Source organism: Neoarius graeffei, chromosome 15 (assembly GCF_027579695.1).
Source record: "Neoarius graeffei isolate fNeoGra1 chromosome 15, fNeoGra1.pri, whole genome shotgun sequence".
NCBI classification, from domain to species: Eukaryota; Metazoa; Chordata; class Actinopteri; order Siluriformes; family Ariidae; genus Neoarius; species Neoarius graeffei.
This window is the reverse complement of record NC_083583.1, coordinates 20,482,584-20,509,891: the sequence shown is the minus strand read 5'-3', so window position 1 is coordinate 20,509,891 and position 27,308 is coordinate 20,482,584. Positions and strand designations below refer to the sequence as shown.

The 27,308-nt window shown below is 39.8% G+C and overlaps 1 protein-coding gene across 1 annotated transcript in view; it reads right to left on the bottom strand.

Annotated features, from left to right (window-relative positions):
• LOC132899239 (zinc finger protein GLI2-like) overlaps positions 1-27,308 on the bottom strand; it is a 199,813-nt gene that overhangs the window by 171,700 nt on the left and 805 nt on the right. The window contains exon 2 of the mRNA XM_060940985.1: positions 1,948-2,073. Within this exon, the coding sequence (XP_060796968.1) occupies positions 1,948-2,062 (115 nt within the window). The 5' untranslated portion in view covers positions 2,063-2,073. The remainder of the gene's footprint in view (positions 1-1,947; positions 2,074-27,308) is intronic.

Here is a 27,308-nt window from a genome sequence, read left to right as displayed (position 1 = left end):
TACAAATCTCAAAAACTGATATTGTATTCACAATAGAACATAGACAACATATCAAATGTCGAAAGTGAGACATTTTGAAATTTCATGCCAAATATTGGCTCATTTGAAATTTCATGACAGCAACACATCTCAAAAAAGTTGGGACAGGGGCAATAAGAGGCTGGAAAAGTTAAAGGTACAAAAAAGGAACAGCTGGAGGACCAAATTGCAACTCATTAGGTCAATTGGCAATAGGTCATTAACATGACTGGGTATAAAAAGAGCATCTTGGAGTGGCAGCGGCTCTCAGAAGTAAAGATGGGAAGAGGATCACCAATCCCCCTAATTCTGCGCCGACAAATAGTGGAGCAATATCAGAAAGGAGTTCGACAGTGTAAAATTGCAAAGAGTTTAAACATATCATCATCTACAGTGCATAATATCATCAAAAGATTCAGAGAATCTGGAAGAATCTCTGTGCGTAAGGGTCAAGGCCGGAAAACCATACTGGGTGCCTGTGACCTTCGGGCCCTTAGACGGCACTGCATCACATACAGGCATGCTTCTGTATGGGAAATCACAAAATGGGCTCAGGAATATTTCCAGAGAACATTATCTGTGAACACAATTCACCGTGCCATCTGCCGTTGCCAGCTAAAACTCTATAGTTCAAAGAAGAAGTCGTATCTAAACATGATCCAGAAGCGCAGACGTCTTCTCTGGGCCAAGGCTCATTTAAAATGGACTGTGGCAAAGTGGAAAACTGTTCTGTGGTCAGACGAATCAAAATTTGAGGTTCTTTATGGAAATCAGGGACGCCGTGTCATTCGGACTAAAGAGGAGAAGGACGACCCAAGTTGTTATCAGCGCTCAGTTCAGAAGCCTGCATCTCTGATGGTATGGGGTTGCATTAGTGCATGTGGCATGGGCAGCTTACACATCTGGAAAGACACCATCAATGCTGAAAGGTATATCCAGGTTCTAGAGCAACATATGCTCCCATCCAGACAACGTCTCTTTCAGGGAAGACCTTGCATTTTCCAACATGACAATGCCAAACCACATACTGCATCAATTACAGCATCATGGCTGCGTAGAAGAAGGGTCCGGGTACTGAACTGGCCAGCCTGCAGTCCAGATCTTTCACCCATAGAAAACATTTGGCGCATCATAAAACGGAAGATACGACAAAAAAGACCTAAGACAGTTGAGCAACTAGAATCCTACATTAGACAAGAATGGGTTAACATTCCTATCCCTAAACTTGAGCAACTTGTCTCCTCAGTCCCCAGACGTTTACAGACTATTGTAAAGAGAAAAGGGGATGTCTCACAGTGGTAAACATGGCCTTGTCCCAACTTTTTTGAGATGTGTTGTTGTCATGAAATTTAAAATCACCTAATTTTTCTCTTTAAATGATACATTTTCTCAGTTTAAACATTTGATATGTCATCTATGTTCTATTCTGAATAAAATATGGAATTTTGAAACGTCCACATCATTGCATTCCGTTTTTATTTACAATTTGTACTTTGTCCCAACTTTTTTGGAATCGGGGTTGTAGTTAAAAAAGTTCTGAAACTGGACCCTGTCGCAGTATATCAGGATTTCTATCACAGCCTAACTGAGGTTTCCTTGTGACCTCATGCGGACGTTTACAGGTCATGATTTGGGCTCTAAAGGTTATACGGTATCGACAGAAATACAGTATCATGGTTATATTGTAATATCATGCAACTGTAGTATATTAGTGATGATGTGTCATGGTTTAAATCTGAACTGCATTCATCTGCCAAAAAAATTTGCCACTTTAACCATTTAATCATTGTTTAAAATGGAAGATACCATGATAATGAAAGAACAAGCAGCAGAGAGAGACAGAGACAGAGAGAGAGAGTTTACAGTAGAATGAGTAAAATAAAGGAGGATCGTATGAAACAGAGTGGAAGAGACGGGGTGGCAGTGTACCTCTGCTTAGGAGGGTAGGTGAGGGCTTCTTGGGCAGTTCACTGAAGCCATTGGCATCCAGTCCAGCTGTTTTGCACTCTTTTTTCTCAGCAGCTGTGGAGGCACTGGTCTCCATTGTGGCTGATTCTGTTGGAGCAGAAAAAAAAGATACGAGTCAGCATGCATCAAGAAAGAGCTGGTGAGACAGGATGGACACGCCATTACCATTATTTCCCAACAGAGGGCATTCTGAGCAACTTTCTCTCTCTTTCCATCTGAAAGCAGGCAAGGTATCATACTCACTAACAGCACACAGACTTCACACCACTTCTCTTCTCATTGTGCTCAAACCCCACACCTGAATGCTTTGCTCATCTGAGAAAACCTGATGCAGGATCCTTCTCAGAATCACGCTGTGTGTGTGTGTGTGTGTGTGTGTGTGTGTGTGTGTGTGTTATATCTCTCAAGGCGGGCTTTAATTACTACATTTGTATGTGCTGAGATAGTTTCATAGTTACATCTATCATTATCATGTAACATTTTATACTAATGTTCCCTGAAAAAAAAATTACTTAGTGCAATAATTAACTTTAACATTGAGAAAAGCCACGAAATTTTGCAATAATACGTCAGAAGTAATGTTAACAATGCAACTTAATGTAGATTAATTATTAATTGACTTTTGGGACATTAGTATAATAATAATAATAATAATTTGTTTCATTATTATTAAAAAAAAAAAACATCCCAGTGTTAGTGTATTACTGCAGAAGATCATGGTGTGTTCATGTTAATTATAGTGTTAATGTCAGTTAAGAGAACCGTAATTATTAATTATTAAATAATAATAATAATAATAATAATAATAATTATTATTATTATTATTATTATTATTATTATTATTATTATTATTATTTTGATTAATTAATTCTCTTTGAACCTATTTTAAACAGATCATACTTAAGCCACAGATTTGTACCTTCAATAGCCCATAAAAAATAAATAATGATAATGAAATTATGGCCGTATTATGAAGCGACAGTGTTCTAGAGCTCAAGCTCAGGTCATCCTGGTCACAGCAACCAAATGGTGCACGAGGATTACATCTTTCTGCTGTACGACTCAATACTGTGTCCTGGCGGTCAGCCTCTATGACGGCTTTATTCGTTTACTCACTCATCCATCTCTTATCTCGCGCTTTTTTCACTCAAGGTAAGCCGATTAAGGGAGGTGCCACACTTGCGCACTTCAATGGCATCTGTTTTGGTTTTTGCTTGGCCAAGACTGTCCCGGGATGCACAATTTTTTAGTGTTTTAGTCGTAATCACGATTTTTAGATTATTCAGGAAATTAAACAAAATCAACTCCTCAGAAAGCGTTGCCTAATTGGCTAACCTGATGTTTTTCTTAATTCTGAGATCTGCGGTTTAAACTGTCAGCTTATGTAAACATGTTTATTTGTTTGTTTCTTTAATCATATGTATATGCATTCATAACTGACGAATCTAAGTCGTAGCTTAACTCCAATTTTAAAAATTAATTTATGTATTCTTTCAATTTATGAAATTATTTTTGTTTAATTTTTTTCATATCATGTTTATACGAATTAAATTAAATTTAATTATTTACATTTATTTAAAAATTATTTTATTTATTCTTTACATTTGTGAATTGTATATTTATTTATTTATTTATTTGCTAGTTTGATGTTTATTATGTAATATTTTTCATATTTGATTGCAAATGATGCAATTAATTTTTATCCTTTTATTTGCTCTTTAAATGTATTACATTTATTTAGTTGTTTGCTTGTTGACGATTCAAATGCAATATATATATATATATATATATATATATATATATATATATATATATATATATATATATATTGCATCCACTTGCAAGGAATGCAATAATGTAACTAAGAAGGAGTCATGCTGTATTCTGTTTCAAAGACTTGTACATTTGAAATAATGCAGGATATAATACTTATGATGTACATTGTGGGGAAAAAAACAGGCTGTTTTGTGTTGATTTCAATAAACGATGCAATAAAATAAAACTGCTTTGTTCTGAAATTGACCAGACGTGTACACATAACTAATTGTGAATCCAATATTATACAGGAAACAAAAACAAATCCTGACACTTGTGTGACAGTTCTCTCACGGGCACCTGCGACTTTATGACCAGATTCAAAGAGCAACACTGCGATCGTCTCCTCCAAGACTGTAACAGCTGCCTGATGTTCCGAAGCCAAATCCGTCACAGAAAAGAAACATTCAACAAATCCTGTGTTCTGTTTATGAGACCCGGTCATCACTTTGATCATTTATCATGTATCAGCAAAACACAATCATCCCATAAAATCAATTTTTGAGGTTCTTGGCCTGAGATCTTCCTAACATTGGCAGACCAGTATAATGACCACACTCTTGAGCTATGCTGTTTGACTGACAGCTGCATTACATCCAAACTATGCATTATATTGAAACTAAGTGTAAGTCATAATGTCTGCGTTAGAAAGGAAAACATTAACACGCTAACACCTAACTCTATATCTAAGCCCAGGCTTTTTTTCAGATAGAGTGACTGGAAAAGCATTCTGCTTCCTCGCTAACTCATTATCCCACAATCCCCCACACAGCTCAGGACCCCATGGCGCCATCCTGGGCCACCTGTGTGACATGACAGGAAAGTACAGGTGTCAAAGACCAAACAGACAGATGGCCATGAGAGCAAACAGGTAACAACAGGCATTTTTTTCTCTCTTTTCTGTCAATGGTCAGCTGCCAAGAGCTGGAGAGGAAGAGCGAAGGAGGAAGAAGAGGCAGGAGGCAGGACAAAGAAGGGCTAATCCCTGATCAAAACCTCCTACGTCTCTCTAAGACACAGTTCATCACAGTTCAGATGAGAGATATGCCACGACCCGATGTGAAAGATGCTGCGACAAGGATTTTTTTTTTTCTGCACAGTTTTGCATGAGACTTTTCCATATGAGCGTGTGGCTTTAGAGCAATTTTAAACAAGTTTGAATAATAGCAATCAGATCTGCACAGAGACTGGAGAAAAGTTAAACAACCGTATAATTAAGCATGTTCAAAATAAAATGAGAAATTCATTCATCTTCAGAAACCTCTTTATACTGGGCAGGATCGCAGAGCATGTCCTGGGACCACTGCGCACAAGGCGGGAGTACATCCTGGATGAGATGCCAGTCCATTGCGGTGTACCATGCATACCTATCTGGATCTATATTTGGATTTAAACCTAAAGTGGACAGAGCCTGAAGGAGTTTTCTGTTTTTCTTTCTTTCAAATACTGGAAAACATCGGGAGAAAAAATCCCTCTGAGGTAGATATGCAAGCCCTGTCAGCATGCGTTGTGATTTCTGGTTCTGACAGTTCCTCAACCTCAGCTACATCACTCAAGTTCATAACTGGTCTCAACCAGAGATATGTGTAGGATTGTTTTCTAAATCTTGCTCATGCAGTTATTACTTTTGTTTGCACCTAACTGCAGTATTTTCTATTATTCTATCTACATTCACTGGATAGGAGCAATCGCGCGCTCTGATTGGCTGCTCTACTACGAGGATATCAGCTTATATACCATGAGTAGAGAAAAACAAAATGGCGGTGCGTGTTGCTGAACCAACCAAGGACGAAATAAAAACTCTACTCGAAAACAAAACCCCAAGACTTGTTATCAAGTACTTAAAAGAAACAGAAAAGAATATACTTTTCCCCCCCAATATTTCCTGCTTCACGCTCCAGCACAGTCAGTGGCAGTAATGCACCTTTAATTTGGTTTGCCAACCGCCAAAAAAACCCTAAAGAAGAAGAAGAAGACCCCAAAAAAATACAATAAAAGCAACAAAATGTGTATTTGATGGTAAGAACATATCTTTTTTATTTTTCAAAAATTATTATTATTGCATTTTTCACAAATTGCTACTATCATTTCACCGGTTTGTTTACATTCTAAACAGAAATGATTTTGTCGGATGTTTTGTATAAAGTTTTTATTTATTGAATTTACCAGAAATAAAAATGCTCTGTTTCTCAAAATCCAGTGAATGTGGATAGAATAAAACAGTTATGCCACTCACTCTCGTCGTACATGGCTTATATCCAACTCAGTGCTATGCGCCTCGTCGGCTATCATCTCATGTACGACTGGATTTTGTGGAATAACTGTTAAATGAAAGTATAGCTGGTTAAATTTCCCAGAATATAAATATACGTACTAGTCATATAATTTAAGCCACCGTGTCCCTGACCAGGCAGGTACTAAGGATGAATAAATGAAAGCTGTTCATTTATGTTAACGATCAGGGTCTTTTTTTTTTTTCCTCTGTGAGCGTTTGTGTCCTGTTGGATCTTAGTCCCGATACTCAGCTAGAGCCTCAACCAGATGCCCTATGAACATTTCTTAAAAAAAAAGCCCTCCACAAAGACAGTAACCCTAGCTCAGGATCGAACCAGGGACCCTGGAACTGCATCACCGTGCCACCAAATGAGAACTTTTTCCATGAAAAAAAAATATATAGCTATGATTCAAGATCTACAACAACCCACTAAAAAATGCCTCTTGTACTCTGAATATAAGGAAGAAGTTTTGTGTCAATGTTTTCACTTGATTGCTTTCTAAATGGTCAAAGACACAGATTTAAATAATGCACACAAAGAGTAAGGAATGTACGGATTCAGACCGCAATCTATAACCTCTATTCACACACAGGCCATTCAGCTGTACACGGCCGTACACGGCCATGCACGGCCTGAGGCTTCCCAATCATGGTGCTATTTCTATTCCAATCCTAGCTCTTGAATGCATGAAAAGAGGCGCGAAAGGGTCTGACGGACAGGCCTGTGTGCTCTTTGGGGCAACGGCGATGGCCTGCTGTCTTTGAAGAGATTTAACAGGTGTGAGGGAGTTATTCTGCTTTCCGGACCAGACGGATGTGCTCCAGTGACGCTATACTTGTCGCATCAGAGGCCTCATTAGGAGCAAAGGCTTAAAGACTTTTCTCTCGTTAATTACGTTCGCCTTGTGGCAAAGAAACTCAATGTACATGCTCAAAAGCCTCAAGGCTTCCAAATGACAGACTCCAAATCAAATATGAACAAGACATTACAGCCAGGGTGTGAATGTGTATAATGGGGCACTTTTCGCTCCAGAATGATAGGGATTAAGCTTGATCATTTCAATCATAATGTCATTATGTCAAGCATTTAAATATTGCACACATAAGCGATCCTCATCCGATTCAGAAACGCGAAGGATTAAACAAACGAGAGGGAATTATTCATTCTGTCTTGATCAAGCTCCTTGAGTTAACGTGCACACGGGCCGCATACAGAGCGGTTAACCCCAACCTTGCTTTGTCAACGATTGCCTCCTTTAGGTACACACACACACGGCCATTCAACAGGGCATGATAACTAACAATAGGAGGCTTTAGCGAAAGGTAATTGAGGAGAACAACAACTTCTGAACTTAACTCTCTCCCATTCAGGGCCCTTATTGTGTTGAAATCAATGACATGTTTGTTTTAGCACCTCATTCTCGCTCAGCAGGCCCATGGCTTCTGTTCAGGCGCCCTCCCTCCAAAATCCTCCCAAAGAACATTGAAAAGGAATGCAAACACGTTTTCAAAGAGCTTGTTTGAAGATCTTAACTCTCTCTTCCTGATTTTTTTTTTTTTTTGGCTTTGACTTTCCAAGAGATATTGCACTGATTGGAGTGCCACAAACCCTTCAAGGAAAAAAAATAATCCAAGAAGTTGTGTGTCACTAATAAAAATAAACGTTTCAAACAGTCTGTATGAAGAATGCTTCACATCTTTGCGATGTTACGATGGACAGCTGACAAGTGCTCTATTAAACGTCTGTGTTTCAATCGCAGGTGAACAGCTGCTGTTGTGTTATGGAGAGAGAGAGAGAGAGAGAGAGAGAGAGAGAGAGCGCTATTATGTAGTCCAGTCCATTTCCTGTGTGACAATTTCATTATTTCAAACAAAACCCAGCTGCTAGACATAAAGCATGGTTAGATCCCCGGGCTGTTCATGGAATTAAACTGATATCTCTCTGTTGGCTCTTTAAGATGATGTCATTTAAATACTTTGACTTTTTTGCACTTTTCTTTTTCAAATTTTGACAGATGAAATACCGTTACTTAACAGCCAGTACAGGACGTAACAATTAATCTGATCTTGATTCAGCGGGCATCGAATGTGGGTTAGCAAAGGTCTTTAACTATAGTTAAAGACAGTTATAGTTGCAGGTATAGTTATAGTTAACCAGATTTACAGCCTATAAACAGTCATTTTCAATTCATTCAGCCTGCAATAATAGAATATTAATCATTAAAGTAATTGTGTGGATAATAATAAAGTCAACATGAAGGGCTGAGATTAAAAAAAAAAAAAAAACAACTATGAAAGAATTCAGCAAGTGCTTTCAGAGAGCTCTTTATTTGTTCTGTCTGAGCTCAGCATGAGACGTAGGAATGAGGCTGGGATGAGAATGGATTGAGTTCATAGAGAGAGCTCTCAGATTTCTCTGCCTGAGATTAAAAAAAAAAAAAAGAGGCGCAAAAAGTTGAGAAAATCTGAGAATTATTTTGATGAAATCTTGTTTGGAACTTAAAAGGAGTCTAATTTGAGATTTTGTGCATCTTTTTGCAAAAAAAAAGACAGACAGGAGAAATAAGCCATAGTCTCATTTTGGTTTCACACAGACCTCATAGCTGTCTAGGAGAAATAAAGGAAACATATTTGAAGGCTCTTTTCTAATTTTCTTTTCCTCTGGATAGCCATAAAGTGGACATGATATGCATGTTCAACTCAAAGGTGGCACGGTGGTGTAGTGGTTAGCACAGTCACCTCATGGCAAGAAGGTTCTGGGTTCGAGCCCCGTGGCCGGCGAGGGCCTTTCTGTGTGGAGTTTGCATGTTCTCCCCGTGTCTGCGTGGGTTTCCTCCGGGTGCTCCGGTTTCCCCCACAGTCTAAAGACATTCGGTTAGGTTGATATGGGATGGCCTTGGGCTGAGGTGCCCTTGAGCGAGGCACCTAACTCCCCAGGCGCTGTTAGCATGGCTGCCCACTGCTCTGGGTATGTGTGTGTGCTCATTGCTCATGTGTTTGTTCACTGCTTCAGATGGGTTAAATGCAGAGAGGAAATTTCACAAGTGTGTGATGAATAAAGTTGTGCTTTCTTTCTTTCAAAGATCTGCCAGAGAAACACTGTTAAGCTACTTTTTGACCAACAGGGAACAGGTTCTTGAACCAGTCCCATTCAATATTCTTTGAACCTTGGTGCCAGCTAACAAACCAGCCCATGCTTTCACCAGTTTGAACATTAAATTAATGGCATTTAGCAGCTTGGGGAGCAGTTGGGGGTTAGGTGCCTTGCTCAAGGGCACTTCAGCCACTCCTGCTGGTCCAGGGAATCAAACCAGCAACCTTTTGGTCTCAAAGCTGCTTCTCTAACCATTAAGCCATGGCTTGGCTTGAACAGAGGGTACTGCACAATGCATAATGGAAGTAAACAGTAGTAGCAAGATGGCAGCTCGCACTGATTACCTACAAGCTTTTGTTCTTTTATTGCAGATATTTGCTTTCATTCATTACACCCCTGGAAAAGGGGTACCTGGTCCTTGCCCAAAACCCTGAACTCCCATCTCATCAGATTCTTGAATAACAATGAATAACATACTTGTACAGGTTGACAAGAAGGCTATGATATCTCAAGTAACCACTCTTTACAACTACGGTGATCAAAAAAGCATCTCAGAAGGCAAAACATGTCAATCCTTGACGCATATGCTTTACAACAGCCAAATAGCACATTAGGTTCTCCACTGTGTTCTCCATTACTGCGCTCCACTTCCTCACCCAAACTAATGACATGCCAACTGAAACCAGCAATATTTTGGTTTCCAACTGGGAACCAACTTTTCCAGTTCTGAACCAATTTATTTTTGGTTAAAATGCTCTGAACAGTTCAAAATTTGGTGCACAAACCGGAACAGAACCCATTCCCCATTGGTGGAAAAGGGGTACCTGGTCCTTGCCCAAGACCCTTAACTCCTGTCTCATCAGATTCTTGAATAACAATGAATAACATACTGGTATAGGTTGACAAGAAGGCTATGATATCTCAAGTAACCACTCTTTACAACCATGGTGATCAGAAAAGCATCTCAGAAGGCAAAACATGTCAATCCTTGAGGCATATGCTTTACAACAGCCAAATAGCACATTAGGTTCCAGTCCTGCCAGCCAAGAACTGGAGCCTGAGTCTACAGTGGGTACAGGCTCACTGAAATTGAACAGATAAAAACTGGAAAATGGCCACGCAAGGTTTTTCCAATCTGCAAATGCCAAATTTTAGTAAGACCTTAATTTTTTTCATTTTTATCTGCTCTGCTATAACGTCTTTCCCAAGTAATCAGTTTGCTCACAAACTTTTCTGGACTGCCATCCACCAGTTACCAACCCTCGCTACAGAATAATTATGCTATCTTCCAGGTTCTGGAATAAAATCTAGCATTACAAATGAAACCCAGTGAAATAAAAGTGTTTGTTTTTGACAACTGAACTTAGCAAACCTAAGGAAAACCTTAACAAAAGCAAACGAAGCTAAAAAAAATTTCTACATGTTTATGCTTAAAGAAACATGCATCATGTCTGCATATTTTACAACCAGGTAGTCATGGTCATCCAACACGTTCCAAACATGTCACATATGTTTAATGTGCAGTGAAAATAGCCTTTTGCTACACGGTTCAAAATTAGCATCTATTGCTGCAACAGAGCACACAGGGGCCTCAATTCGACAAATTCAAACCATCCGAGACAGAGTTCTGAGAGAAAGAAAGAGAAAGAGGTATTCTCTACGTCTGATAAAAATGAATGTCTTCATATTCCAGGTGCACTGAGCTTTCTGGAGAGCCGTTTGGCTCATCATGCAGGATTACTTACAGCAAACAACAACCCATCATGCTGAGTAATTACAGCCAGAGCTGTCGGCCAAACAAATGGCTCTGACAGAACACTGAAAGGTCATGCGGTGAAATCCCAGAGAATTCATTGAGCTATTTCTTTCTCTTGTGTTTGCGTCTGGTGTGATCGTTCAGATACACCGCTGGTGAGGCAAAGTGCTCTCTTATGGGACATAGTGGGGTTAATGATACCTACATATGCAGGATAGAACGAAAAAACAACACCAAGTCTCCAGGATGGGAGGTCAAGCAGCAACAGTACCACTATATTTTAACATTTACCAAAGCAGGTAGAAGTGTCTGATTTTATTCTTACACCAGGGCTTCACAAACTTTTTGTAACTGTAAAATAAACGTCATTCAGGCACATTAGTTAGGTCCAAGTTGACATTATATAGGTCGACATGTTTCTGAGTTATTGTCGTTTGGATTAAACCCATTTAATTCATAGGACTAGTTAACTGGCTAACGAGACCATCGATGACAGCGTCGCTCACTCCGGCCCCATCTAGTCCAGAAGGAACAATCTAAAGTAGACCACCTGGCGCAATAAATGTTGCAAGCTATAGACACTATATACAAGCTATATATAGAAGCCATATACACCCTAGGAATGCCAACCTATTTGCCAGAAAGAATCCAAAACGGTGAGGAATTGACCTAGAAGAAGTGATTTTTGTTGAACTGCTCATTCAGGCTTAATTAGTCCATAACTTCATTAATAATTGTAATTAAGCAAATCTGGGTAGAAGTTACATGCACCCTACCTTCATGCCAGAAAGAATCAAAATTGGTGAAGAAGCGATTTGTGTGAAAACTGTTTGTTAGGGCTTAATTACTCCATATCTTCATTAGTAAATGCAATTATGTAAATTTGAATAGAAGCCATATACACCCCAGGCAGACCTACTTTCCTGCCAAAAAGAATGAAAATCGGTGAAGAATTGAAAGAGAAGAAGCGATTTTTGTGAAATGTGGACGACGCCAGATGGATGACGGACGACGGACAGACAACACATGATGGCGTAAGCTCATCGCCTGTTGGCCGGATGAGCTAATAACTATAAGAGCTCAATCACAAATACAACTTTGATAATGGTTGGTTGTGAGTTCCACCTTTGTAGCTACAACTAAATGGGAAAAAAAATCATACGACATCTTGGTTATGCTTCCCAGACTCCAGTTTGAGAATCACTGGCTTGTACAGTATAAATCTCATCTCATCTCATTATCTCTAGCCGCTTTATCCTGTTCTACAGGGTCGCAGGCAAGCTGGAGCCTATCCCAGCTGACTACGGGCGAAAGGCGGGGTACACCCTGGACAAGTCACCAGGTCATCACAGGGCCAACACATAGACACAGACAACCATTCACACTCACATTCACACCTACGGTCAATTTAGAGTCACCAGTTAGCCTAACCTGCATGTCTTTGGACTGTGGGGGAAACCGGAGCACCTGGAGGAAACCCACACGGACACGGGGAGAACATGCAAACTCCACACAGTATAAATGTTAGGTAAAATCTTATTAAAGCCTAGTGTACACTAACACTGGTGACATGGATAAATCTGAAAATGCCACGTTTGCCCTTATTGCCCTGGATAAATGAAAACCTAGTTCTTTGAGAACACTAACATACATCAGCTATGATGTCCACTATTCCAAGATGGCAGATGTGATGCAATGCTTGTTGCTTTGGGGTGTACTGGACAAGAACGCTTGTTTTATTATCATATTGTTAAAATAAATAAAAGGGAGAAATTGTGTAACAATCATGCCTGAGAAACCATGCTGCATGTACTTTTTGTCCTTCATTATGGATGGGAAACTTTGAGGAAACAGACTGAAACTGTTAGTGTGGCAAAAAAAATGGTGTCCAAAATTTCCTAAGGGCTAGGCCTAAGATTCACATTGACTCTTACTTGAAATCTGATGTTTGGGGACTGTGGAGGGTATTGTTCAAGTCTTTAAAATATCTGTGAAGTTGGATGTGACCAAATTCTCTTGGGCAATCCCTTAAAAATTGAACTAAACTAGCACGGTATCATATACCAATGCCAATTTAACATCGGCCTGGTTTTATATATAACATATCTCTTATTATTCTATCCACATTCATTGGATATGAGCAATTGCAGACTCTGATTGGCTACTCTACTACTAGGATATCAGCTCATATACCATGAGTAGAGAAAAACAAAATGGCGGAGCGTGTTGCTGAACCAACTGAGGACGAAATAAAAACTCTACTCAAAAACAAAATCCCAAAGATTGTTATTAAGTATTTAAATGAAACAGAAATAGCTAATATAGATCCCCCCCCCCCCATATCTCCTGTTCCACACTCCAGCCCAGTTGGTGGCGGTAATACACCTTTAAGTTGGTTTGCCAACTGCCAAAAATCTCCAAAGAAGAAGAAGGAGGAAAACCCTCCAAAAATACAAAAAAGCAAAAAATATGGAATGAAAGTATTTGATGGTAAGAACGTATCTTTTTATTTTTCAAGAATTATTATTGCATTTTTCACAAATTGCTACTGTAATTTCTCCAGTTTGTTTACATTCTAAGCGGAAATGATTTTGTCAGACGTTTTGTACAAAGTTTTTATTTCTCAAATTTGAAAAAAAAAATTAAAATAAGAATGCTGTCTTTCTCAAAATCCAGTGAAAGTGGACAGAATAAAACAGTTATTCCTCTCAATCTGGTCATACATGGCTTATAGCAATGCCTCATCAGCTGTCAGCTCATGCACGACTCAATTTCATGGAATAACTGTTAAATATACTTACAGTGAACTCCACTGTGTGACCTGAACCCCTTCATTGTAGTGTAATATAAAGATTTACATTTGCACAAGCCCACTGCAGTTAACTCTGCGGCAGTTGGGACTGTTGTGTGCATCACTGCAGTCAGTGGGAAGACTGGGGGTGTTTGTGGCTTCCCTCTGTGAGAGAACGCAGCAGGGGGAGGCCTGTGAACCTATGGATAATAGAGACAAGGGGGAGGTTGAGGTGAGAGAGGGGTCCTATGGCTTGGATCACACCCCCTGCTGGTAAGTGCAATATCCTGTGGGTGATCTCTGTGGGTTTGTCAATGTCAAACAGATGTTAGGATTACAACCCCGGCTGAACTTCTGGAGAAGAGTCTCTGATGGGAGGATCTGTCCTGTCTTTCCGAATCAGCCTTGAGAATTATTACTGCTCCAATGTGCCAAGCAGAGCCATTTCACAGGGTTACAGAGCTGAGACACTTTTCCAAAAATATTCACATTGCTCTTGTCTCAGGCTATGGCCTTCAGAGTGAACCCTTGGGGAAACATCCTATTGCTTCAATTGCTGGGCCTCTGCAATGTTTTTTTCATTTTTTTTTAATGTTATTACCTTTGATCTAGTGGCCAAATGGTGCTGTTAAGAGACACTCATAGTTTAACAGCCTGGCCGTGCTGTAAACGTCCTCTCCTGTCACTGCTTTAGGACTGAGGCCAGTCAAATGCCTCACCACACACTGGACTACAGTTTTAAGAGTTTGCCAACAAGTTGAGATGGTCCATCGTGCAGAGATCCAGGTGGAAGTTTAAGGCTACGTTTACATTAGACCGTATCTGTCTCGTTTTCTTCGCGGATGCACTGTCCGTTTACATTAAACCGCCTGGAAACGCCGGGAAACGGGAATCCGCCAGCGTCCACGTATTCAATCCAGATCGTGTCAGCTCCGGTGCTGTGTAAACATTCAGAATACGCGGATATGCTGTGCTGAGCTCTAGCTGGCGTCTCATTGGACAACGTCACTGTGACATCCACCTTCCTGATTCGGTGGCGTTGGTCATGTGACGCGACTGCTGAAAAACGGCGCGGACTTCCGCCTTGTATCACCTTTCATTAAAGAGTATAAAAGTATGAAAATACTGCAAATACTGATGCAAATACTGCCCATTGTGTAGTTATGATTGTTTTTAGGCTTGCCATCCTTCCACTTGCAAGTAGTAAGTGATATGCGCTGGGATCACACACACAGCGGCTCAGTCCCGAATTGTGGCTTGTGCACTTCACTCGCGTGCTCTGTGAGCTGCGCAGGGCCGGAGTGCGCACCCTCCAGAGGGCACTCGCTGTTCAGGGCGGAGTGATTTGGAGCGCAGGATGCCTGCGGAGCCGAGCGTATCCGTGTATTGGTGTTGCTGTGTGCACGCGAATCGTGTATTGGTGTTGCTGTGTGCACACTAATCGTTTTAAAAATGTTAATCTGATGATCCGCTGATACGGTCTAATGTAAACATGGGCTAAGAGATGCCAAACTATGGGACAGACAGTATGAGAATCTGACTAATATTCCAGACACCAAATTTTTAGCAAATTCAATCTCATAACCTTTTGACCATGTAATTTTTCTGACTTCTTTCTTGAACATTTTATGAGATTTCCAAGACCACAGCTTTGTATACTGGGTGTATCCATGATGTTTGCTTTGTATCCATGATGTTTGTGTCCTGTACGAGGCTAGAACAGGCTCAAAATTTCCAGGCCGGCTCTGCACAAACAATCGTCTTGCTCCTGCACTATAAAACCAAGTTGTTGTTTTTTTTTTATTTTAAAAAATGCTTCCTTCTTTCTATATCCTGATGCTAAAATCCTCCCTGTATGCTCCTGGGACCACAAATTTATAGGAGCAAAATGTCAGTATGATTTATCCAGCCACCTGCTACAGTCTTGACCTTACCTTAAACATAGCATGCATAAGTGTATTATGAGTACCCAGCTGAACTGAGTTAAAAACCACACGGCCAGACGGGACAAGATAAAGGCTTGAGAGAGCTGTGTATAGGCTACTCTATTACAACCTAAATTTTCCAAGTGTTGGAAAAGATGAAGGATGCAAGCACAGCTGCCTGAGAGCCATCTCTATCTTTGAGATAGTGCAGACTGAAATCTCTCAGCTGGGCCCTGACCCCAAACACTGATTGTACAATGTGTTTGATTGCTAACAGCTAACACGTGGGGCTTTTTATTTGGGGCATCTCATGTAAGCCCCGTCTTCCCGTCAGGCTGTTTCAGGAGTCTGCGGCTTGGCTGCGTTTCACTTTCTTTCATTTTCATCTCTTTTCATACAAGTCTAATGAAGAACATGCCCTATGAAGGCCTGCGCCGTAGCTCGGTTACTGAGACAAATGAGTCATCCAAGGTTGCGCCACCACAATGAAGATTTCTCTTCGGTTGCAATAAGTGAACCGCTACATGCGAATCCTGCAATGCCATGTCCTGAATTGTTATGCATGCTCAAAGCAGCTTATCTTTGTAGTTCAGTAGGGGGGTTTCCATGAAGTGTTTGTCTTAAATATGTATAGTATATGCATCTGGAGTGAAAGTGATGATGATATATTGGCAGACCCACAGTGTCCTACTGTCAAAAGTTCTTTAAGAGACAGAAGAGCATCATTTGGTTGCAACATCCCTCTAGGAATTAATTAAGTTGTGAATCAAAGGCCGCCAAGAGGCACTATGGATGGAATACCCATCACATTTCATAGTGAGGCGAGTTCCTTGTGCCCCTGGTGGCATGCGGACCTTTGATTTCGAGGCATCTCATAGTGTGTGATGTCCTTTCGTGAGACATTCGCTGTAATTAGATGGCGCTTGATGTTTGATTGTTTCTGCTTGATGAGGACTTCTCATGCCTCGGTTGATGTGGGTCTGACTGATCATTTTAATCTCGTTGAATTAGCTTCAGAATGAACTGAATCCGAGTTTATTATACCCCTAAAACTGGGCTGCAGAACAAGGAAGCTTGGCGATGTGGCATGAAACTCAAACACTTGAGCCAATACCACTAAGGGGAGCTCAAATATCGGAGAAAAAAGAAAGAATTTGAGCTGATCCTGTAACAAACCTACAATGGAATATCAGAGAACTGCTTGTAGTGCAACAATGTAAAGTAACAGGATAAAGAAGATCATGTGATTATAACACTAGCCACATGGACTAATGTTAACAACAACAAATGAACTTTTAAGAAAGTGTGAGTTTCTATCATGTCACATCATAATTCACAATTTAACAAGAAGACAGAGTCATCTATATCCCCCACCCTATATGTATACCAACTACATACCAGGTTTCAAGATATTATTTGTCACATTTTTTAAGTTCTGCTGCAGGAAACCAACCCTACCTCTTTACACTGACCTCAGCAGCCCATAGCATAAACCCACCGGACCTTTGATCCAGGTGAGCTAGAAATTAAAATTTCTCACATTTCTTAGTATCAAAAGGCACATATACATTACTTAATCAACACATATACACCAACTTTCAAGCCCATACCACTCATAGTTTTCAAGTTTTGCTCCGGAAACAAAACCTACCCCTAAGACTAACCTGAGAGACTAAGTCTGAAATTGTTTCCATGGAAACATGAAAAATTAAAATTTCTCAAATTTCTTAGTATGAAAAGGCACATCTACATCACCTTGTTAACATGTATACCAAGTTTCAAATCTGTATCATGAATAGTTTTGGATATATGCGCCGGAAACGAACATTGCTCTTAGTAACTAAGTCAAAATCTATTTTTTATGTAAAAATTAGAAAAATACTTTTTTCTCAAAAATCCAAAATAGCAAAAGGCACCAGTTCACATGTTGTTTGATATGTATACAAAGTTTCATGAAGATATCTTCAGTAGTTTTAAAGATATGGCCCAGAAACTAAAACGTGACTGGACAGACAGCTGGACGGATGGACAGACAGACAGATGGATGGAACCTATTTCTATATCCCCCACCAAACTTCATTTGGGCAGGAGATTAAAAAAACCCTTTGGGATTATTAAGGAAATCCCAGGGTTCTCCAGAAAATCTGAAATAGCTGGCTAAAAAAAAAAAAAGTAGGAGGTGGCTCTGGAATTTGCAGAGGTGAAGCCAAAGGTGTGCTAATGCTAGGGGGGCGTGAACCCCCACAGAAAATTTTGAAATTTACATGCATTCTGGTGGCTTCTGGTGCATTCTCAGTTAATAACTTACTAACCATTTCCCTGGAAAATACTTGCAAAATATGTATGAAATTTCACTCCAGATGTGTGTGTGATTGGCTTTCTCAGGCCAAGTTTACATTAGACCGTATCTGTCTCGTTTTCTTTGTGGATGCACTGTCCGTTTACATTAAACCGCCTGGAAACGCCGGGAAACGGGAATCCGCCAGGGTCCACGTATTCAATCCAGATCGTGTCAGCTCCGGTGCTGTGTAAACATTGAGATACGCGGATACGCTGTGCTGAGCTCTAGCTGGCGTCGTCATTGGACAACGTCACTGTGACATCCACCTTCCTGATTCGCTGGCGTTGGTCATGTGACGCGACTGCTGAAAAACGGCGCGGACTTCCGCCTTGTATCACCTTTCATTAAAGAGTATAAAAGTATGAAAATACTGCAAATACTGATGCAAATACTGCCCATTGTGTAGTTATGATTGTCTTTAGGCTTGCCATCCTTCCACTTGCAAGTGGTAAGTGATATGCGCTGTGCTGGGATCACACACACAGCGGCTCAGTCCCGAATCGTGGCTTGTGCACTTCACTCGCGCGCTCTGTGAGCTGCGCAGGGCTGGAGTGCGCACCCTCCAGAGGGCACTCGCTGTTCAGGGCGGAGTGATTTGGAGCGCAGGATGCCTGCGGAGCCGAGCGTATCCGTGTATTGGTGTTGCTGTGTGCACTCAAATCGTGTATTGGTGTTGCTGTGTGCACACTAATCGTTTTAAAAACATTAATCTGATGATCCGCTGATACGGTCTAATGTAAACATGGGCTCAGTTACCCTCTGTACTGTAGTATGCTGCCTGACTCTGTAACATAACTACATGGTGTAACATAACTACATACGCTATGATGTGGTCTAGCTCAGCTAATCAGAGCACGAGAATCGATCAACAAATATGGTGTTGCTTCCAGTCATGTGAGACAATTTTGTGGTGGAATAATTTGATTTGCAGCAAACCACGGGCAGCGGAGATGATATCAATTGCTGGAACATTGTAAGGCAATTTTTTTTTCTAGGATCGAGTACCTGGTGCAGACTGCCTGTGTAGGTGGAGAAAACTGCCGGTCACCAGTGCTTGTGGACATCTCTGAAATCCAAATCTGTTTTTTTTTTTAACAATTTATTTTATTCTATTTATTATGAGAATAAATACAGAGGTGATTATAGGAAATCATGTGCTGCTGATTGGTCGAGAAATTTGGACCATTTCTTGATAATCACCTCGAGCGACTCGACAAAACTGCTGCCAATTGCTTCGTCACCGTAAGTGAGGAAGAATTACAAATTATGAAAGAAAATGCTGTTCCTAAAAGCACTAAAGATGCTACAAAGCTTGGTCTAAAACTATTCAAAGGTAAGGCGGAATTGTAATTTATTTTATCAATTTTGAAAACAAAGTATTTTATGGGACTCGGAATAGATAAGTGACACAAGTCTGTGCTGCGCCTTTATTACATTTGCATGCCGATTTTGAAGTCTGAAATGATTTTCCATTTGGAAATAGTCACCTGTATATTTATACTAAAACAATGACCCGGCTCAGTGAATATCAGTGAATAAAACCTCCACTTCGTCTCGGTTAGTATTCACCAATATTCACCTTACCTTCGGCGAATAATTATTAATCATATGTATCTATATTTGGAATATGAGTGAATTTTTTGTGGGAAAGAATTTGACTTAATTAAAAAAGCCATATTATTGTCGTGTTTGTCCTAAATATTTTAGGTGGAAAAAAACAACTTAATTATAATATTAAAGCTTAGTAGTTTTCAAAAAGCCCCTCTTTTTCACTTCTACACTACAAAGCTACGAATGCATTTGCGACTGCGCTCTTCAACAAGATTCAATTTGAAGTTTCTTTGCCAAATAATTGGTAAATTATTGCATAATATGTAAATTATTGCACACTGTTGAGCAATATGTAAGATATTTCATGTTGGGAACAATTGAATTGTAATGTAGACAAACAGAAACAGTTCCAATACTCTGTTCTATATCCTAAACCATATCCAGTGAACTGGTCATGATGAGCTAAAATAAACATCTGTGGAAGCCACCAACGTTTAGCTTTCAAGAACAGCCAAGTGTTGGGCAAAATTTTCAAACCAATCTCTGAGGAAATATTCTAATCAAATGCACATACAACATGATATTATCCTTCCAAGGCCACTTAAAGATCACAAAGTTATGAATTCTTCATGCAGTTAATGGTTTAAAGCTCATTCTAATGAATCTCAAAAGTAAAAGCAGGAAAGAAGAAACTTCCTTAAACAGGCAATGTTTGGTTCATTAAAGGAGATATGCAGAACCATGGCCTCACTTTTTGTTTATAAATGCCTTGAGACCTCAAGAGTGGCATAGGAATGATTTTAAGCGTTAACAATAAATCTAATATCGTAATTTTTACGATTAAAATGATTCATATAGGTAGTGGTCTGAGTGAATGACCTTGACATCTGTGATGTCACCGCAGCAAGGCTATCGGTCTCATCGCCATTTCTGCTATACTAAAACACAGAGCTGACTGCAACTTCGAGCTTCCATTTTGAGCTAATTTATTGCCATGCCACATAGATGTGTTGTTGGCCGGTGCAGCAAAATGACAGAAGGTGGATTTACGTTGCGTTCATGGCCCAAAAATGTTCAAACTGCAGAGATTTGGACGCGTTTTGCGAGAAGTTCACTGGCACATTGGGCACCTACGAAGTGGTTTCTCCTCTGCTCTGAACATTTTACTGAAGACCCGTATGAGACCTCTGATCTGTTGAGGAGCATTGGCTATAAGCCCATATTGAAAGAGGGTGCAGTACCAACAATTAAAGGAAAAGAAAACTACAAGAAAAGGAAAGTAAGTTCAGTTGCACCAGTTCTCCCGAAGTGTGAGCCAAGGGTTGTTGCTAAAACCCGGGACGGAACAGGATGGGACATGACATATTATCGCTCAGGCAGTGACCTCCCCGGGGTTGTTGCTAAAACCGGTGACATCCCGTCCCGGGTTTTAGCAATTTCCTGAGCCGAGCAGTAATGGCGGAGTACTCAGTATGGAGAAAATGGAGAATGAGTGGACCAGCCATCTGATTTCTCTGCTGGATATGCTTGCCTCAGCAGCAATATCTCGCCCTTACGTGGAAGAAGCAAATGAACGGAGAACTGAACGAACAACTGAAAGTCAGATTGTTTCAAAACAATCGGCCACAAGCTCGGCCTTCAAGAAGCAAGAACTCAGATATCATTTGGATACAAAACAACAAAAACAATATGTTGTTTACCTGCATTTAGATTAATACATGTAACTTGTATTGTGTGTTTAAGTTACCGGTATAAGATTATTTAATTTGCTTCAGAATGCGATTGTCTCAGTTCATCTGATTATTTAATGAGCCTTTTACGTTTTATCAGTGAAAATGCATGCATGTACATGTATGTTGCATAAGTGATAACACCTATCCTGTTTTAATGAGAGTCAACCCATAATCAATGAAGTCAAATCAGTCTTAGTTGAGCAAGTCAGTAACGGTATTTCTTACTTTCACCGTAAATTTTTATTTATATGACTTTGGTCTATAGTTGTCAAAGGCCTCGGCCTTAAAACCGGTTCCTGCTTTGACGTCACACACTCAGGGCTGGCTGGCTCAGCGGGGCAGCTCGAATGCCAACTTTGTGGGTGATTTTAACTCTCAAAAAATATATATTTTTTATTCCCATTTATGCAGCATACAAGAGTCAAGGATGGAGATACTATCCACTCAGAAATGTATTTAAAAATAAAGGTTCTGCGTATCTGCTTTAAGCAACTCAAGCAAGCTTTTTTTCATATATGTAAAATACTTGGATATAAAATTACTACCTTATCATTCTTTCGTTCTTCATGTGTAATGTACTGCCCCCTTTTTTTCTTGAGTGACTTAATGTAAGCTTTCACAGACATGCAGCATTCCATCCTAATTCGTGATGACAAAACTTTTTTTGTTTTAATAGTTGTCTCTCATGAGCGCCTACGTGTTATTTCTTGTCGAAGCCTAACGAGGAATATCTCTTGAACGGCCACATTCCTTCATGCAAAAATTCACCTTGACACATGCACATCTTGTGGCGCCCACATCTTCTATGTTATCCTGCATCCCATATGGAGTTTATCTACGTCTCTTTGATGAGCATTCCCATGTGGTCAGGAGCTCAGGCTGCTGGAGAGGGGGAACGGTTTACTGTGCTCTTCATCAGAGCAAGTCAATGCAAGCCGGGATTCAGAGGAGAGAGAGAGAGAGAGAGAGAGAGAGATGTTGGCCACAAAAATTGCCCGAGGACAAATCACCCCGGACTGCTGGAGAGATTTCTCAGAGTAGACAAGAAACAAAAATATTAGTGTTCCGCTGGTCTGGGTTTATGGAGGCAATTACATATGTTTGCCCTTTGGAGAGACTGAAATAATACTTAGTATGGGAGATAATGCTGCCTGGTAATAAAAACCCTAACAAACAAACAATAAAACATTTCCTTATTAGTAACATAATAATAATAATAATAATAATAATAATAATAATAATAATAATAATAATAATAATGGCATTTTGACACAGAATAAAATCAGTCAATGATCAATCTCAGCTCATTCCTCCACGCTTCAGCCGTAGTAGATAATGAACCTAATATGGCACCGAGAAACAATGGAACCTGAGAAGTTTTTGAACCCATTTATCCAGAATCAGCCCAGTATAACATAACATAGATTTTCAGGGGTCACTGCCTCCATTGAGACACCACAATGAAGTGACTTCTCCAGGGGTCAACTCCCCTCGGATTCCTCCATATAGCCAAGAAGAAGTGACTTCATATACTCCAATGAGAAAGCCCATTGTGCTCAGGAGTCTTGGGGAAAAAAAAGAAAGGAAAAAAAGAGAAAGAGATGGTCCCCTGCTGACCTGGGCTCCAAGCTCAATCACTCATAGAAATGTGGAGTTACTACCTAGACTGGGAAAAAGTCGACTGGTCTGAGAGGAGACAGGATGTCGGCTCACAAAAGGTTAAGATTAAAAAGTAGTTCAGGTTTCAAACCAAATGTTTGGTTGTAAAAATAGCAGAGGTTCTATCTAACGTGCCTTTTTAAAAAAAATTATTTCAAACAGGGGAAACGTTTTTGTATTTTGCCGTACTGTTTAGGATGATAGTAAGAGAACCGCAGTTCTCCTTACACAGTGTTCAGATCATGAAAAAAAAAACCTGCAGAGGGAAAAGGGTCGTTTAATGAGGGGCTGGCAAAGGGCAAAATCTTCTGCTCTTTTGCCCTCACTGGTTTTAAAACAATTTTAAAACTAACCTCATCATAGTTTCAATCGGCTTGTGGTTCACACAGATGCAACAAACTGTGAAGCAATTAAACATTTTTAACAACAGTTGCTTTATAACCAAGTGGCACCCGTGAGCTTCTCATTTAGGGTTGCTAAGGTGGCAGTTTTTTACACCAAATTGGTTCCGTGGGTGGTGTTTTTGAGCTACTTTAAAAATAGTCTGTGGCCTTTAATATCTTGTTTTAAAGGAAACAACTGAAATCTAATCAATTTGTGCAAGACTAGGCCATGGGAAACAAAGGGAGCGTGTACATTCAGACAGTAGCCTACATCTACAATTCTAGTGAAACCTTTTTTCACAGGTAGGCTACGCTAGCTATGTCACCACATCATGTGGAGAAGCGAGACGAGTGATCATCCATTCACTGTGTTTCTTCTGATATAGCCTACAGTCATAATGGTCTGAATACACTGAAAAAAAAAAGTCTCAGTGAATTTAACCCAAACGTGTACAGCAGTTCCACATGACTGAATTGTGTTACATTAACCTCAGTTTGTTTTCTTACATCCAATATGATTTGATCACGTGTGACTAACTTGAACTCCGTGTTCCTACCTGAGCTAAAGATTGAACCCAGCTTGCTGGCATTCAGCAACACCCACCTTACTGCTAAGCAATTCTACCACACATATTCTAATCATATGAATTTATTCCTACAATTATAGTTCCTGTCAATCTGAACGTCCTCATGAGATTTCATAACATAACGCAACTGATTTACATTAATCCTACATGAATTGATCACTCTCATTCGGCATAATTCAATCTAGAAATGAGAAACTTGCTTAAATAAAGTTTACCATGAGCAATGAAGCCACGTTTTGATGTTATTTTGATATTATTTTTATGCAAAATATATATACATCCGACGTGGTCTTTCAAATCTGACTAGCCACATATTCCATTTTTTCAGCGCAGAACATACTGCGAAGATTGGCAGAGAGAAAGTGTGTGTGTGTGTGTGTGTGTGGGGGGGGGGGGGGGTTATGGAGTGGATAATGGTTGTACCAGACGATGATCAAAAGCCCCTAATGCAGATACTGCAAATCAGAAATGCGTGTGCACCACCGTGACCTTGTTTTCCTCACACAAAAAGACTGAAAAACTGAAAAAGAAGAATAATGTGTCTCCTTATTATTGCAGCACCTAGGAAATGTATTTGGGCTGGAAATTTTGTTTAGACTTCGTAAACCTGGTCTTATTAAAATTTTCCCCCAAAAAAGTTGAATAAGTTATTCATTTCTCTCTCTCTCTCTCTCTCTCTCTCTCTCTCTCTCTCTATATATATATATATATATATATATATATATATATATATATATATTTTTTTTTTTTTAAATGAAGGATAAGGCTGATATATGCACTAGGTTTTAGGTGTCAGGCCAGCTAGTCTATATCTAGACCCCCTTTTTTTAATTTTGTAATAACTTAAAGGTTCCTGAAAACCAGTACAGTTGCAAAATATAATCTCCCCAATCTAATGTGCAATAATAATAATAATAATAATAATAATAATAATATTATTATTATTATTATTATTATTATTATTATTATTTTAGACCAGATATAGTAGTGAAGGACAAGAAGGAAAGAGTTTGTCTGCTCATTGATATGCCTGTCCCCACCGAAAGAAACACTTCTCTAAAAACTACAGAAAAACTCTCCAAATACAAAGATCTAGAAATAGAAATTGAGAGGATGTGGGGTACGAAGACCACAACCATACCCGTGGTAATAGGTGCTCTCAGTCTGGTCAAGAAAGGGATTGAAAAATACACCAACAAAATCCCAGGTAGCATCAACATACAAGGAATTCAGAAGATCATCCTCCCCGGCACTGTTCACATATTAAGGAGGACCTTACGAGTATCTATCAAGTAGATCCGTCATACCCTCATGGTAGCCCAAAGTCCAAGGGATGGACTCGGCTCCATGAGCGAACAGAACAGGACATTAAGGAAAAACTCATAATAATAATAATAATAAAGCTGACAAGTGGTCACAAACCCCCACCGTTCACAGAAAATGAGCAAGCGACTATTAGCATAAACACTGATAGAACCATCCAAGCAAACAGACCAGACATAGCATTTAAGGATCATAAAGAAAAACCTTGCCTGTTGATTGATTTGATATGATATATGATTTGATATATGATATGATATAGGATATGACAGTACCTACAGATAGAAATGTTTCTGCGAAAGAATTTGAAAAACTGTGGAAGTATAAACACCTAAAGAATGTGGCACCTTAAGTCCACAATTGTACCAGTAGTTGTCGGAACTTTAGGTCTGGTAAAGAAACATACTGAGAAGCATCTTTGGGGGGGAAAAAAAATCTCAGGGAAGCCAAATATACAAGAAATTAAAAATAAATAAATAAATAAATAAATAAATGAAGTTTTAAATAGTACAGCTCATATCTTCAGATCTCACTTTGACAAGTTTTTGCATGGCTAAAGATATAAGCGACAACTCTGCCACTGCCTGAGATCTCTGGGATTGGAACAAAAGCTGATTTGGAAGGTATAATAATAATAATAATAATAATAATAATAATAATAGGCCAACAACCAGCAGTTTGAATAACTCTATAGTCCATGATGGCCTGTAATGTTGCATCTACTGGGTACCACATGTCCGGTCGGGATGCGTGAAAATGGCGCCGGAGGGCTCGCGGGAGCGCGTCGAAAGGGGGCGTGGTCATTAGGCGGTCCGCCGCGGCCGGTGAGCGCGAGCTCGGGCGGACTGAATGAGCTGAATGGGGTCCCGGCGCTCTTTCACATCCTTTCAAAACCTCTTCAGCCTGACTGCTGGGACTCTTCATAGCGGACAATAGCAAATGCACTAAAACTTTTTTTCCCCTCTTCTTTTTCTTATGCTAATGTCTGTGACCGGGTCCTCACATGAAAAAAAAAAAAAAAATCCCACTCCCACCAACTGTTTTTTCGCCTCTTCCTCTCGGATTTAAATGGGCCAATTAGAGTTTTTTCCCCTGCTTTTTTGCCTTGTTCTGCCTCCTTGTCAGCTACATTTCTAAGCACACAGGCCCTTTCATGCTCTCCCAATGATTTGCACAGCCCCCCCCCCCCCCCCCCCACACACACACACACTCTCTCTCTCTCTCTTTTCTTTTTCTTCTTCTTTCTCACCACCCATAGGCTATATAATGATCACACCAAAGCCACTTGCATAGAGATCCCATAACAAACAACACATGAAAATGATTACAGAATATTATTTTAACACCGTACTTCTAGTAAACAGCAAAGAAAACTCTTTCAGTTTTGCAGAGCAAACCCTGGGCCTTTTCACCTCACAACACGAGCTGCTCACAATCCCTCGAGCTCATCACAGCAGCGAGACTCCTTAACACGACTTCATAACACTGGACGTGTTTATTCAACGTGCGAAGTTGGATCTTAATGACGTAGATTTTCCAGCTTTTCATTTTTGCAAAAAAAAAAATATATATATATATATTTTTTGCATTATTTTATATGACGCATTTAAACAACGAAGTATTGCCTAGCGCTAAGTATAGGGAAAAAAGCAAACAAAACAAAATGCATGATTAAGTAAAAGTAGAAATATGAATTTCGAATGTCAAACAAACAAACAAACAAACAAACAAACAAACAAACAAACAAACAAACAAACAAACAAAAAGCATGCGCTCAAACAAAAAGAGGAAGCAGGTATAACCCTGAGGAAGGGGAAGAGTCTAAACCTGAGCACAAAAGTCCAATCCTGAGTTATGGCATGCTTTAAATCTGGTTTTCATTTGCTGAATCGGAGCTCTAATGGCACTGGCGCCTCTCCACCTTTCCGATCAGATTTTGTCCCATATGGATGGATCAAGTTGCAGACAAAAAGATTTTTGAAATTCCAGCGCGAAGCCGGTTGAAAGTGCAAACAAGAGTTGAAAAGCAGCTCCGATCTGGTTTACTTTATCTTTATTGTAGCATGAAGCGTGTAATGCACTTTAAAGACGG